The 16,257-nt window shown below is 42.9% G+C and overlaps 1 protein-coding gene across 2 annotated transcripts in view; it reads right to left on the reverse strand.

The window, feature by feature from the left end:
• Positions 1–16,257, reverse strand: part of EFTUD2 (elongation factor Tu GTP binding domain containing 2) — a 36,481-nt gene that overhangs the window by 14,748 nt on the left and 5,476 nt on the right. For both annotated transcript variants that reach the window (XM_057715220.1, XM_057715221.1), the window contains exons 3-10: positions 11,026–11,191; positions 9,978–10,056; positions 7,738–7,813; positions 7,190–7,255; positions 6,381–6,416; positions 5,161–5,251; positions 3,807–3,889; positions 1,629–1,795 (exon numbers count right to left, since the gene is read on the reverse strand). In XM_057715220.1, coding sequence (XP_057571203.1) covers positions 1,629–1,795; positions 3,807–3,889; positions 5,161–5,251; positions 6,381–6,416; positions 7,190–7,255; positions 7,738–7,813; positions 9,978–10,056; positions 11,026–11,191 — 764 coding nt within the window. The remainder of the gene's footprint in view (positions 1–1,628; positions 1,796–3,806; positions 3,890–5,160; positions 5,252–6,380; positions 6,417–7,189; positions 7,256–7,737; positions 7,814–9,977; positions 10,057–11,025; positions 11,192–16,257) is intronic.

Below are 16,257 nucleotides of genomic sequence, written 5' to 3' on the forward strand. Positions count from 1 at the left end.
TCCCGCGCACAGCAAAAAAGATCCAACACAGCCAGTAAAATAAATAAATAAATTTATCTAAAAAAAAAAAGCCACGCAGAAGCCATAGCACCCCAACTTCACTAGCATTTACAAGAAAACCAGCTGTACACAAGGACTGAACCCACAACCCTTGCCTTCCTGACACACTGCTTTACGGAATTTCTTTTTTTTCCCTCCCAAATATTTATTTATTTATTTGACTGTGCCGGGTCTTAGTTGTGGCACGTGGGATCTATTTCCCTGACCAGGGATCAAACCCGGGCCCCTTGCATTGGGAACGTGGTGTCTTAACCACTGGACCACCAGGGAAGTCCCCAGAATTTCTTAATTTAGAAATAAAAGTACTGGCTTATAAAGAGTAGTCCCCTACCATACTCCCAAGTTACGGTCCCCAGAGGCAACTGCTTTCAACTCTTAAAGATGCTTCCAGAGCATTTACCTCCATATTTCTAAATAATATGTTTATGTAGCTATTTCTTGTTTGGTGGTTGAGATGTGACTTCTTGACTTCCTATTCTGCTAGAGCAGGATTTAGCCCTATCCAACCCCTGCCCACCCTTTAGAAAAGTTTATCATTTCATCTTTTGGACTGCGGCTATTATACTGGGCTCCAGTCATCCTCAGCCCTTCCAGCAAGAAGAGGACACCCCTGCTGAGAACCGTGCTACAAACTGTGGGGTGGGAGGGTGGGGTTCCTGAAGGTGAACCTGTCCCCGGCCACAAGAGTACTGTCCCTGATCCTCAGCTGGAGAGGAGTTCTCTCAGCAGGACGGCCTCCTCCCAGGCTGTTCAAGGGGCCTCAGGAGGTCACCCAGTATATCCTTCAGCCTACAGATAAAACTGTCTTTCAGAATATATTTAGGGAATTCCTGGCGGTTCAGTGGTTAGGACGCTGGCCTTCCATGGCTGGGGTCCCAGGTTGCATCTCTGGTCAGGGAAGTAAAATCCCACAAGCTGTGCGGCAAGGCCAAAAAAAAAGATACACTTACCCTATTCTTCAAAGCCACCTGGGTACTGTATTCTAAGGTCTCCCAACCATCACTCACACTTATTAACACAAACCCAAAAGCCATCTTGTTGAAACGCAGCTTCAACAAGAAACAAAAGCCAACAGTTCCTTCTCTTACTGACTCTGTGTTTTAGTAAGATAATAGCAGCTGACATTGTTCACAGATCAGCTACTATCTGCTGAGCACTGTGCTAAGTGTGTTAGGTTGACTATTTAATTTCTTGCAACATCTCATTAGACAAATATTACTGTCTCCTTCTTATAGAAGTGGAAACTGAGGCTCTATGAGCTTAAGGAACCTGCCCAACTTTACATGGTTGGTTGGGTGAAGATGAGACTGATTCTAGAGCTCAGGGTATTGACCGCAGTACTAAACTGAGGATTGTGGCGAGTTGCATATCTGGTTAGGAAGCAGAGTGAATGAGGCCAAGGCTGTGGAGTCAATCCCTGCAGAGCCACAGAATGTGCCTCTAGCCATGCCCAAAAAGCTCAACAACGCATGCCAAGGAATCAGAGTTGCCCCCAGAGGTGTTTAAGGTTAAGATTTATAAAAACCAGAGGGCCGAGGACAGGAGATCCACTCCCAGGGTTCCTCCACCTTATTAATCCGTTGACCTCGTCTACGATGTGACGCAGCTTGTAATAAGCATCAGTGGGAGGCAGCTTCAGCTCTAGGATCAGCCGGTCAATCTTGTTGATGCACACGGTGACCGCCAGCCTCTCCTGCACGGCGTGCTTGATGAGCCGTTCTGTGTTCAGCATCACCTGAGAGACACAAGGCTCAGAAGGTGGTGATGACAGCAAAGAGGGCAGAACAGTCAGAGCAGAGCCAAAGAAGGTATTACTTAAAAACAGGACGAATGTGGAAAAGAGGAAGTAGATTGTTAGGGAGAAGCAGAAGGTATCTTGCCCAATGGCAGATTCAGGAATTTTAAGAGCTGACCTTGCAGGATTGAGAAATGAAGAAATACACTGATGAGGTTGGGAGCCAGGTTTCTCAGTGCCAGAGAAGGAACCGAGGAAGGCTTGGGAAGAAGCTGTGGTGCTGAAATAGAACTGTGGGTATTAGGATAAATTGATTTTTTTCTTCTCTTTTACTGTGTTAATGGTTTTTAATATGTATGTGTAGAAATAGTTATAGATAAGTATGGGTCTATATTATCTGTGTTCAGTGAAAAGTCCTAGAAGCAATGTGCTCCAGTAGCAATGAACACACCCTGATCTTTGTTTCTAAATATCGGTCCTCACTATAAGGAGCCAGAGCTCCTTGGAGAAATGGTTGATTCCAGGATTGGGGCAGGGAAAGTATACGATGAGTCTACAACATCTCTTTGTGTCTAAAACAAGACGGGACATATCAAAAGGATAAAGGAGACAGCCTGAAGGAGTTCTCACTAACCAAATGTGGGATGACTAGAGTATCAAGAGATACAAGGATAGTAGTGAATCATAACCCACAGAGTAAAATGAAAATCCGTGTAGCCATACTGACAATAAAAAAGCAAATGGCGGAGAAGGGAAAGCTCTTCCTTACAACAGAATTCCAACTATTGCAACTATTATAGCAATAAGCTAGGAATGACCGATGGATGATAAAACTGGTAAAGTCTGATAAGGAATAGCATGTATACATAAACTCAAGGTATGGTCCCACAGATTAGTTATTACAAAGGGGGAAAACAGTAACTTTCCATTGGAGAAACCTGGCCGACCCCCCTTAACCAAGTGACCAAGGTTAACATCACCAGTGACGGGATAAGGTGACATCATAGGCCTTCTGATGTGACGGACTAATAAGAACACAACTGTGCTGATGTAGTATTCCTGCCCCAAATAACCTGAACCTAATCATGAGGAAACATCAGACAAACCCTGACTGAGAGACAGTTACAAAATAAATGGTCTATATGCTTCAAAAATGCCAATGTCATAAAAGACCAAGAAAGGTAAAAGAACAATTGCAATTATAAGAGACTAAAGAGACATGAAAATCAAATGTTATGCTTCATCCTGGATTAGAAAAAAAAACTTGTATAAAGGACATTATTGGGACAATTAGTGAGACTGATTAAGGTCTATAGAAAAAGGTCTGTATAACAATATTGTATCAACATTAAATTCCCTGATTTTGGTAAGTGTATTACGGTTATGTAAGTGAATGTCCTGGTTCTTAGGAAATACATTCTGAAATATTTTATTTCCAAATGATTCAAGGGGAAAACACACACGTGTGAGTGCATATGTACATGTACAGAGAGAGAATTACAAATGAGGGTGAGTTCTCTGTACTACTGTAACTTTTCAGTAAGTTTGCAATTATTCCAAAACGAAGTCAATTTTTAAAAAGGCAACTCCGGCTCCCTCTGCTGGCTATCTCACCAATGACAACATGAATGAGGTTTAGTCAAATTACCTAATCTTTCTATTTAGAAATATAAAAGACACCCTGGGCCTTTTAACTCCAATCTCTCTTAAGCTTAGACAAATTAATTAACATTTAAAACTCTCCTCTCTCCCTTTTATTTACCTCTGTCATTTTTGTGTTTCCTGAATGACAATGGGTCCTACCATTCTGAGCTTCACTGCGCCTGGAGTGAGGGGCTCACTGAGAACTAATTTTGACTTTCATTTGCTGTCTTCATTTTAGAGCAAAGGTGTGCCTCAATCCCACAGACTCTCAGGTTCTCTGGCTCCCAGCTCACTCAGGACCCTGGGGTTCATGTGGGGGCAAACACAACAGGGAGGAGGGGTCCTAAGAGAGCAGAGGCAGACTCACGCCCTCAGCAGCATCGATGAAAAGGACCACTCCATCTGAGATGCGCAAGCCAGCTGTGACCTCGTCGGAAAAATTCACGTGTCCTGAAAAGCAAATACCAAGTAAGTTGCCACTTGTATGGTGGCAGGACGAGGCACAGTTAACTTGTACGTGGTCTGAGGGGGCACTGCAAAGCATGTGAACCCACAAATATCCCCTTTCCCGGGACTTTCCTCATGGCGCAGTGGTTAAGAATCTGCCTGCCAACGCAAGGGACACGGGTTCAACTCCTGGTCCAGGAAGATCCCACATGCCGCGGAGCAACTGAGCCCATGCGCCACAAATACTGAGCCCGTGTGCCACAACTACTGAAGCCGTGCTCCGCAACAAGAGAAGCCATTGCACTTGAGAAGTCCGCACACCACAACGAAGAGTAGCCCCCGCTCTCCACAACTGGAGAAAGCACGAGCACAGAAACAAAGACCCAACACAGCCAATAAATAAATACATTTATAAAAACAAACAAACAAAGCCAAATATCCCCTTTCCCTTCTTTTTTCTTCTCCCCACAGCTCCTTGCAGCACGTAACATCCCACATTATAGTCACATCCTTGGATTATGCTTTTATACAGGAGACCCCCAAACATAAAGAAAGCGTTTTACCAAGGAGGGCATAACACATTCACACTCGCAAACTAAACCAGTCTAATCAGCAGTGAGCAGAGTTCTGTAGGACAGAATACAATCTGGAGGCAGGAAGAAGGGCAAAGGAAGGCCTGGAGCACAGGAGTTGGTTCCTGGCAAGGTGGGTGCGGGTGGAGGTCAGGGGCTGTGAGGTCTGAGGGCATTGGGCATCTGATGGGGCAAAGAAGCCCAATCTGTCAAAACCCACATTTTCCTATTTTAAAAAAAGGGAAAACCCTGAGCTGGTCCTTTCCAAAAAGAAAGCCAGCCACAGGGCAAGGTCTGCTGCTCCCTTGGTCACCTATATGTCCCCCAGCCATAGGTGTGTGCCCCCGCAGTCTTCTTCAAAAGATTGAGTCTGCCTGAGGCTGGGACCATGTCTGACTCAGCTTTGTTGCGCCAATGTCTAGCATGGGCTGACACAGGCTGAAATGAATAAATGAATAAGATTCCCCCGAATTTAGATCTTCTAAAGCAGAGTCAAGAGAGGAATGACACAGAAGGCCTGGAGCACAGGGCTTGCTAATTAACTAGTTAGAAGCAAAGGAGACTTAAAAAAGAAAATTATCTCAATAAAGGCAAGGGAATGCAAAAACAAAGATGTAATGCTTGGTTGTGCTCTGGAAAGAGTGGGAGCACAAGAAACAAACAGGACAAGTTCTGATGGTAAAAAGTCAAGGAATGTCCTACCTGGAGTGTCCATGATATTGAAGAGGTAGGATTTTCCTTTGGTATCTGGCAAGACCACTGTCACAGGAGTACTTTTGATGCCAACACCCCTCTGAAAGTCACAGAGAGAGACAGAGAGGGCAAGAGTGATCAAGGCTTCTTCCAACACAAGACGGGTTCATTCTGCTCTTGGGTCTTTCCAATTGCTAGTAAATTACACTCCTAACTCTCCCTGTAGAGGCTGTGATTTTTATCTAGGCCTCTAACCAGAATGACCTTGAATATGAACTATCTTGGTGTTAAACAGCATTTGGGGGAGGAGGGGAGAGTTGGTTCAAATATAAAAAAAGTAAAAGTAAAAAATGAACAAGCTAGCAAACCAGTATTAAACCTCAACAGAGGATCCAGAGTCCTAACATCCAATCCTCCTCATACACTAATGAAACACCATACAAGTAAAATGAAACAATCTGGGGTATTTTAGGTTTAAAAATATATATACATTATAAAAGCTGTAACAGGAAATAAGTATTAAAACAACTCCAGTCAAACAAATACATAAATATATACCCCAAAGACAACAGCTAACATCTGTGGAGTGCTTAACATATGCCAGCACCATTCAAAGCTCCTTTGGTTAATCATACTTACACTCTTGTGCTTTCCATGTGGTCATTTAAAACAGACAGAAATAAAGGAGAGGGGGAAACAGAAGGGGTTAGAGGGGAGGAACAAAGATCCAGATGGAAAGACCAACCAGTTGGAATGGGAAAGACAGAGAGGTATGCTCACTTGTTTACACAGAAAGAGAAGCACAAAGACAGATGAACCCATTCTCCAAGAGAAGCTATTCCCAGAAAGATCAACATATGGATGGCGTCATCTTACAGTTTTTAAGGATGATGTCATTTTAAAAATCATGTTTAGCTTTTTACAAAACTTACAGCATAAATGTACACGTCGCCTCTTAGCATTTGCCCTATTATGCTAAATTAAATCCAGCCAAGGATAGGAAGGTTCCCCCTTTTACCTTACAGTTTGCCTACCCAGCTCTCTTTCAAATTATAGATCACAGGATGACTGGGAGAAGCAGGGAGATAAAGAGGTGAGGGGTGGGAATGAGAGAGGGGGGGTGTGGTATGGACCAAAATGTTACCATAAAGACTCCTCTACATTCCCTACAAAACTACTACTGCTGGGCCTGCTGTGGACAACAATCAGATTTCCAAAGGCACACTTACCTCTTGCTCTGTGAAGAGGATGTCAGTGTAGCACAGCTTTAAAAAAAAAAAAAAAAAAGAACTGTAGTTACCACCTGAATTCAGACTCCTCTTGCACACAAACCATCAATCACTTTCCCTCACCACCTCCCAGCTCAAGGGTCTCTGCTTCAGGAGGAGAATAGATGGAAGACAACAAGGTGCACCTACAGAAATTGCAGACAGTGAGACTGGAGCACTCCCAGATGGAAAATGCTCCTGGATGTGTATTTTCTGGGGAGTGGGGGAAGTCACTAAAGACCAGGTATGGCTGGAGAGCTAAATTATATCAAATGCAGTGAATTCTTCACAGTGGTACAGGGAGACACATCTGGCCTTCATGGGACCCCCACACGTCAAAACAGTCAATCTGGTGGAGACTGAACATTTATTGCACTGAGACTTGCAGCCACACTTGGCCTCATTCACAGGCATATAAATTTATCATGAAAACAACAAGGTCCAATTATATATTTATAGAGTAGGCTGTTAATACTATGACAGGAAAGAATAGGCTATAAAAGTCAGGATTTATCAGAACAGAGGAGGGATCCCAAGTGCAGAACAGATCATCCAAAAATACTGCAGGTTAATATTCTCTATGTTCCTGAGAAAGTTGAAATTATTTTCTTAAGGGCTATTCACAAAAATTGCAATTATAAAGCAGCACATTATAGGCATCATTAATTATAGTGAGAGTGGGAAGGTGGAAGGAAGGGGAAGGAGAGAGACACCCAACCCTGTAAATTCTGAATGGTTCATCCTAAACTCTCAACAGAATTTCTACTTACATCTTGGTCATAGCGCTTTCTGATTTCCGGGTGAGTCTGCTCTATTAAACAATCTACAAAACATGTCTGAAAGGGAAGAGAAAGTTAAGTTCTGCCAACCACAGAGGAAAATGTACTCTACTCTTCATCCAGTTCCCAATACACCACATAATTTAGGGATAAAGAGAGGAAGAAGAGAGCAGGGAGGATTATGGGACAGCAAAGAATTAACAATGAAGCCACAGGATTATTTTCAAATGAAAGATGAAATCTCTCTTAGACAAGCATCCCCCAGGAAATGAAAACTTATAAAATCAAAGGAAGGCTCAATTTCCCCTCGTCTGTCCAGATGTAGACACAAGGCTCAGGCATGCAAGTGGCTTAGCTTTCCTGCTGCTGCTCAGGAAAAGCTAGAATTTCACAGCTTGGTTTCACAATAGGCTTGGAGGGCCCCCAGAGTGAGGAGGTCCAGCCTTAAGGCCTCAGACCCCAATGTGTGACTCTGAGGGCTGAAAAAATGAGCAGAAATGAAGTGCCACGCTGTTCCAAGTAGCCGAAAGCTGTCTCACCTTGCCGTGGTGGAGATGGCCACAAAGGGTCACATTCCTGATGAGCTCCGAGTTATCCATCAGATCTGCCAAGAAACTGAAAGGAGAAAGGAAGAGAGAAAAAGGGACTCTGGCAAAGTTTTCAAATGGGGGAGTGGTGCAGAGGTGTTTTAGGTATTTCTGGCCAGGGACAAACTTCACACCAACTAGAGAATGATGAGAGGCAGACGTGAGCTTCTACTCTACAGTTCTGGCTTTGGGAATGGAACGATAAATGAGGAGACATGACCTGTGAAATGTCATGGAGATTTCAACAATAAAATAATGAAATGTGAAAAGCAAGCAGCAAGAAAAATAAAACCAAATACCAGAACACACACACATGAGTACCATTCGGTTCAAAACATTCAGGCTAGACATCATACATTTATTCCACTGATGCTGAGAGGATTTCAAATCACTTTGGGAGCTCTTCTTCTGAAACTGCCGTCAGAGCTGGTTAACAAGGCTTTAAAGAAAACCTCATCTCATTAATGATGAGCAGAGGAGGTCCATTTTGATCAAACCAACACTCTCTTTCTTGCTTATCACCCGCATTACTTACAGCAAATAGCCTTCAGATGACTTTTGGCTCTTTGAAAAATTAAGCCCGCTTTCAAAGATTAGAGATTTAAAAAAACATCACCACTGAGAACACAAAAGAACATGGAGCAAGTTCTGAAGACAACTGAAAGGTTGTTTCAAAAATGTGTGAATGGGGGATTTCCCTGGTAGTACAGTGGTTAAGACTCCGCACTCTCAATGCAGGGGGCCCAGGTTCGATCCCTGGTCAGAGAACTAGATTCCACATGCATGCTGCAACTAAGAGTCTGCATGCCACAACTAAGAAGTCTGTGTGTCGCAACTAAGGACCCAGCGAGCTGCAGCTAGGGAGCCTGCCTGCTGCAACTAAGACCCAGCAAAACCAACCAACCAGATAGATAGATAGATAGATAGATATTAAAAAAAAAAGTGTGAATGATGGCAGATGACCTAACCATTTCAGAAGGGACCTTACTCCTTCAGACATACAAGACGTCAACATGTTTAAAAAAAAAAAGTTTCATTATCTAATAGGTCACAAGCACTTCAATATACGATGGCCTTATAAGTGCATTTCAACAATGAAAATATTTTCAAAAACAGTTTGAAGAGTCTAAATTATTCTACATATACCTACTTCTTTGTGCCTCCTTTTCAAAATAAAGAGTTGTTATGTTCCTAAAACACTCAGCAATCTTACTGAGTCAAAACAGGTTCTGGTGGCCCCAACACTGACAATTATAATACCCAGTTCTGACTCAAAGGCTGGTTCCTAACACCGAACTAAAGATCTGGAAGAAGAGAAAACAGCTGAGATCTGGATGAGAGCCAAGAAGAAAGTTAAGACTGAGCCTAAATATCTCAGCAACCATATAAGCTGAAGGAAAATTTTGGCAAATTGTAGGAAGAGATTTTTGCTTTCACAATAATTCACAGGCGCAGCACCACAGTTGGACCTAGAGATTATTATACTAAGTGAAGTAAGCCAGACGGAGAAAGACAAATATCATACAATATCACTTACACGTGGAATCTAAAAAAAAAAAAAGATACAAATGAGCTTCTTTAACAGAAATCGGCCCACAGACATAGAAAGCAAACTTACAGTTACCAAAGAGCAAGGGGCGGGGGGGGGGGGGGGATAAATTAGGAGTTTGAGATTAACACATACACACTACTATATATAAAACACATAACCAACAAGGACCTATGGTATAGCACATGGCACTATACTCAATATTTTGTAATAACATATAGGGGAAAAGAATCTGAATCATTGTGCTGTACACCAGAAACTACCACGACGTTGTGAATCAACTATACCTCAATTTAAAACAAATAAAAAATAAAAAAAAAATAAAGAGCTCATAGACATGCCCTTTTACCAACCGAAAGAAAGAGAGAGGGAGAGAGAAAGAAAGGGAGGGAGGAAGGAAGGAAGGAAGAAAGAAAAGGAAGTTGAAAGCTGTCAGGCTAGATCTGGCGGCAGGTAGCGACGGAGCTGAACCTGGTCACAGAGAGAAGTTGGCAAAATGACTCAGGCACAAATGGATGCCGCTGCTCTCACCATCACCCCCCAAAAATTCACTGGCTACTTCACCGCAAACCACCTCTTACCTCCGTGAAAAAAATGAACTCACGATATTCGTGCAGAGAGGCTGCAAGACCTTATTACTTACTCCATTTCATACACCGTGACAGGTAATGTCTGCTCCATCAGAGTGAATTTCTTGGTTTTCACCGGTTTAATAATCGGTTCTAGAAGGAAAAAAAAAGGAGTGATGTGCAGGTAGCCATAAAACATAAAAACACAGAGCCCTATTCCATTAGATGGAGCTTTCAGAATGGATGATATATGACAACAATTTATGCTGTTCTCGAGGATCACTCAGGGTGAGAAAGTTCTGGGAATGCGGTTTGGCATGAAACACTGAAGGATCTTGAATTGTGGACTGAGGTGTTTGGACTTCTTTTTGTGGGAGGAAGGGAGACAGACTGGATACAGGATGAGGTCAATGTCAGTTCAAAATCCCTCCTTGCATTTATAAAATGCAATGACCTTCCAGAAGATCAATGAAAATTATTACAGGAAATAAGCATTCTGAAGACTGGTTAAAGAAATTGGAATCATTTGGATGGGAAAACATATCAGACCAGAGGGAGAACTTCAAAACAGTCTTCAAGAACCTAAACAAATACTAGGTAAAGAAAGAAGTAACTCTTATTTACTTAGTAACAAGCTGTTTTGTTGAATATCTAACAGGGTTAATTGAATCTCAATCCTGAAATAGCACCTGAAAGAAAAACTAGTCAGTTTATTGACTGAACTTTCTTATTTTTTTTAAAATTTAATTAATTTATTTATTGGCTGCGCTGGGTCTTTGTTGTTATGTGCGGCATTTCTCTAGTTGTGACGAGTGGGGGCTATTCTTCACTGCGCAAGCTTCTCAGTGTGGTGGCTTCTCTTGTTGTGGAGCATGGACTCTAGGCATGCGGGCTTCAGTAGCTGCAGCATGTGGGCTCAGCAGCTGTGGCGCACGGGCTTAGCTGCTCTGTGGCTTGTGGGATCTTCCCAGACCAGGGATCGAACCCGTGTCTGCGGCACTGGCAGGCGGATTCTTAACCCCTGAGCCACCAGAGAAGTCCCTCACTGAACTTTCAAGACTGTTGATGACTATGAACTGGCAGTTTCGATTTCAACTCACAACCCAGTGGCTGCAGACTCACCCGTGAGAGGCTGGGTGTCCTCCTCCTGAACGATGGTCTCCACTTCAGGGCCATACACCTCCTCGGCGGTGGGGTAGTACTTCTTGTCTTCGTGCAGCACCACCTCCATCCCAGGGTGGTCTTCATCGTGATCGCCCACTTCGTCCTCGTCGTCGTCGTCATCGATCTAAACGCAGGCAAGGGAAGGAGGCTGGAAGAGGCGTGCGCTTCTCCTGTTCAGTGACTGACTACGCTACGTGACTTAGGAGCGGTGACTTCACAGGCCTGCCAGCTTCTTACTTTGAGTTCTGTGCTAAAGAGTCAGTGGGGCAGGTTCTACTCTTGCGTGATCCTTCACAAAGAGAAGACTGAAAGCCATGGACAGCTCTCCTGATTCAAACTGACCCTTTCTTATATGCGGGCCAGTGGTCACAAGTGGATCGAGACTGGAGGCACTTTTCTGGACACTGCCCTATACCTTACACATTAAGAAGTCCATAGGACGGGAGTTCTTTAAGAACTATTCACCTCTGTGTCCTCAGCATGTGCACACAGCATGGTGCCTGGCACATAGGAGACCCTGTTAAATGAGTGAATTCTCTCTACATATTCCTGCCCCCCATGAATACTTCCAATAACAACTGTACTCACTCACAAGACAGCCCAGTTCCCTGTTGGAAAGTGAGTCTTTGTAAATGACTTCGAACTCACCTCCTTATTAACACTGAACAAAGCTATGCCCTCTTCTGCTAAAAAGTCTTTAAAATAATTAAAAGTGGCTACTACATAACCCTTTATGTTCCAAAACACTCTGATTAATTCATTCGCTCAACAAATATCTACTGAGCACTTACTATATGTCAGGCACTGTTCTAGGTATTGGTAATACAGCAATGCAGAAAAGAGAGGTGGTGATATTTGAGCAGAAATCTGAAGGAAGAGGGAGTAAGATCTACAAATGGGTGGGGAAGAGCATTCTAGTTGGCTGAAATGGCAAATACAAAGGCTCTGAGTCAGGGTATGCTGGCAACTTTGAGGATTAGCCAGGAAGCCAGTATGGTGAGAGTTCAGTAAATAATGGGGCGAATAGTATAAGCTGAGATCACACAGGAGGTGATCATGTAGGATCTTCTGGATCACTCTAAGTAATCTAACTTTACTCTATGGCAGTGCGTCTTAATCAAAGACAATTTTGTCTCCCAGGGAACATTCGGCAACAACTGAAGACATTTTTGGTTGTCACAGCTAGGTATGTGAGTGTGGGGGGACCTAGTAGGTAGAAGCCAGGGATGCTACTAAACATCCTATACAGCACAGGACTGCCCCCACAACAAAGAATTACCTGGCCCCAAATGTCAATGGTACCAAGACTGAGAAGTCCTGCTCTAGCAGTTTTGAGCAGAGGAGTGATACGATCAGGCTTTTGTTTTAAAAGAATCACTCTGGTCCCCATACTGAGAATATACTGGGAGGAGGGAGATTAGCTGGAAGGCTACTGCAATGATACAGGAAAGAGAGGGAAGTGATGGTGGCTTACACCAGAGGAGTAGCTGTGAAGGTGGTAAGGAGAGGTTGGATTCTGCATATATTTCAAAGATAGAGTCAAAAATGTATCCTAGTGAATTCAAAGTAGGAGTGAAAAAAAAAAAAGAGGCAAGGTTTTTGACCTGAGCAACTGCGGAATGGCACTGTCTTTACTGACATCAGGAAGACTGTAAGAGCAGGCTGGAGACAGGAACAGGGGACGGAGGTAGGGAAGCTCTGTGTTTAGGTCTTAGATATGCTAAGTTTGAGATGCCATATTAGTCATCACGTAGAGATGCCAAGTAGGAAGCTGGACATACAAACCTGAGGTTCAAGAGAAAGGTCCAGGTTGGATATATAAATTTGAGAGTCCTCAGTGAATAGAAGGTATCTGATGTACTAGATAAGATGATCAGGGGAGTGAGTGTAGATAGAGGATAGGTATTAGGAATGGAGCTTTGGGGCCTGTTGACAGTTAAGAGGTCAGGGAGATGAGGGGGAACCGGCAGCAAAGACTGAGAAGGACCAGTCAGAGAAGAAAAGGAAAACCAGGGTGTTTCGTGGAAGCCAAGGAAACAGAGTATTTTAGGGAGGGAATGATCAGCTGGGTCAGATGGTACAGACCAGTCAGGTAGGATGAGGACCGGATCTGGGGCAGAGGTCACTGATGACCTTGACAAGAGCAGTCTCTGTGGAATGGGAGAGGCAAAAGTACAGAAGTAGGTTTGAGAGAAAATGGGGGGAGAGGATTTGAACAGCAAGTAATAAGTCTTTTGAGATATGCTGCATTGGGAAACAGGGAAATGGGAGGTAAATGAAAGGGGCTATGGGATCAAGAGAGGATGTTATGATGAAATAACAGCATATCTGTATGCTGACGGGGATGATCTACTAGAGAGGGAACACTAACGACATGGGAGACAGGGGAGAATTGCTGGGATGAACACCTTGAGTAAATGAGAAGGGGTGGTGGAAAAAACAAAAACACTAATTCAAAAAGACACATGTGGGAGGGAATACGGGGATATGTGTATAAAAAACAGATGATTGAACTTGGTGTACCCCCCCAAAAAATAATAAAAAAAAAAAAAAAAAAAAAAAAGACACATGCATCCCCAGGTTCATAGCAACACTATTACAACAGCCAAGACAAGGAGACAACACAAGTACCCATCAGCAGATGATTGGTTTAATAAGATGTGGTGTATGTATAGAATAGTATATTACTCAGCCACAAAAAAAGAATGAAATATTGCCATTTGCAGCAACATGAATGGACCTAGAGAATATCATACTAAGTGAAGCCAGACAGAGAAAGACAAATATTACATATCATACATGGAATCTAAAAAACAATACAAGTGAATCTATATACAAAACAGAAACAGACTCATAGACATAGAAAACAAATGTATGGTTACCAAAGGGGAAAGGAAGGGAGAGGAGGGATAAACTAGGAGTACGGGATTAACAGATACAAACTACTATAAATAAAGTAGATAAGCAAAAAAGATTTACTATATAGAACAGGGAACTATATTCAATATCTTGTAATAACCTATAATGAAGACTAATCTGAAAAAATTATATATAACTAAATCCCTTTGCTATATACCTGAAACTAACAAAATAATGTAAATCAACTAAACTTTAATTTAAAAAAAATGAGAAGGGATGGGATCTAGTTCCTAGTAGACAGAAACATAAACAGGAGTTCCCTGGTGGTCCAGTGGTTAGGACTCGGCACTTTCACTGCCATGGCCTGGGTTCAATCCTTGGTCAGGAAACTAAGATCCCACAAGCCATGTGGTGTGGCCAAAAAAAAAAAATAAAAAATAAATAAATAAAAGGAAAAAGAAACATGAACAAATCATCTGTAAGAACAGGAGAGATGTATGACACAGATGCAGGGAGGTGGGTATATATAGTGGTGGGAGATCGTTTTCCTTCACAAATTCCAGCACGTCAGCTTCTTTCTTAAGAAGAACACAAAACCCTCCAGTGCTGAGCCAACTGGCTACCTCCCACCATCTTCACACCACTTCTATCGACGTGGCCTAAGATTACATTAGCTCTTTTGGCGGCCATATATATCCTACTGCTGGTGGCTCCCAGACAGCTATCAAGCCAGTTTCCTCCTGCTCTATACTATTGAATGCATTTTGAAAACAATTATAGGATTTTTCAAAAAAACATTTATTTATTACTTGGCTGCACTGGGTCTTAGTTGTGGCACACGGGCTCTTCGTTGCTCTGTGCAGGATTTTAGTCGTGGCATGCGGGATCTTTAGTTGCAGCATGTGAGATCTAGTTCCCTGACCAGGGATCAAACCTGGGCCCCCTGCACTGAAAGCATGGAGTCTTAGCCACCACCAGGGAAGTCCCTAATTATGAGATTTTATGTAATAATTTCCAAGTACCTGTAATCATCTTTACCTGAGTGTCCTGACAGTAGCTCAAACTTGACAAGTCTAAAATAAAACTAAACAAGTATCATTTCCTTTTGTCTATTAATAACCAGTGTTCATCTGGTCATCCAAGTTCCCCTGATTCAAACAATGGCCCAACTCTACATCATTCCACTGTGATGAACTTCTGGCTTCTCTCCAAGCCTCCCGAGCCTCCCTTTACTGAAGGAAGGATCCCAGCCTCTTGCTTTGATCCTGTCACCCCTTACTGCTAGTTCTCCATTCAAGGCCTTCCATAGTCTGGCCCCTCCTCCTCTGCTTCACACCTACAGCTGTCTTTCAGCAACAGTGCTTCAGCAATCAGGAGGGGGAATCATTTGCTCTCAACACACAACCTTTGGGTCCCTGCTCACTCCACTCCTTTATAGAATGTCCTTCTTTCTTTCCTGTCTCCATTATCAAAATCCTGTGCATCACTTTACTGCTATATACCTCAATAAAAAGTGTTTTTAAGAATCTATGCATCCTATGAGCCCTAGGAGGCTACAGGAATTCTCATCCTGCTGGAAGGAATATGGACTAGTACAGCCATGCTGAAGAGGAGTCTGGCAGTATAAACACATTAAGTGTACATTTAATCCTATAATCAGCAACTCTGCTTTGGGGAATACTGTATAACCCAAAGAAATGCTCACATGGAGCATAAAGGGATATACCTGAGAATATTCACTGTAGTATTATTTGTGGTGAGGGAAGGCTGGTGGCAGGCAACCTGGGTGATGCACCCAGGGAGAACCAAGCAGCCATCAGATGCCACAAACCAGACGTACACATGGCAACAGAGATGCATCCTCAAAATGCGTCTCAAGGTTGAGTGCCACAAGGTTGAGTGGCAAAGTAAGAAACAGAATGATGCAGATAACACGACACCATTTACTTAAATTAAAAACACACGCACACATGGAGGACTTCCCTGGTGGTGCAGTGGTTAAGACTCTGAGCTCCCAATGCAGGGGGCTGGGGTTTGATCCCTGGTCAGGGAACTAGATCCTACATGCCACAACTAAGAGTTTGCATGCCACAACTAAGAGTTCGCATGCCACAACTAAGGAGCCCACCTGCCACAACTAAGACCTGGTGCAACCAAATAAATTAATTAAAAAAAAATACATGCGCACAATGCAACTATACACATTTTGCAACTCATACAAACAAAAAGCATACGTACATTAGAAATACTGTGGTAACAGGTATGAGAATGAGATAAAAAGGAATTGATGAGCTAATTAAACAAGGGCAGAGCCTTGCACAAGCAATAATA

Source organism: Hippopotamus amphibius, chromosome 17 (assembly GCF_030028045.1).
Source record: "Hippopotamus amphibius kiboko isolate mHipAmp2 chromosome 17, mHipAmp2.hap2, whole genome shotgun sequence".
In the NCBI taxonomy this organism is placed as follows: domain Eukaryota; kingdom Metazoa; phylum Chordata; class Mammalia; order Artiodactyla; family Hippopotamidae; genus Hippopotamus; species Hippopotamus amphibius.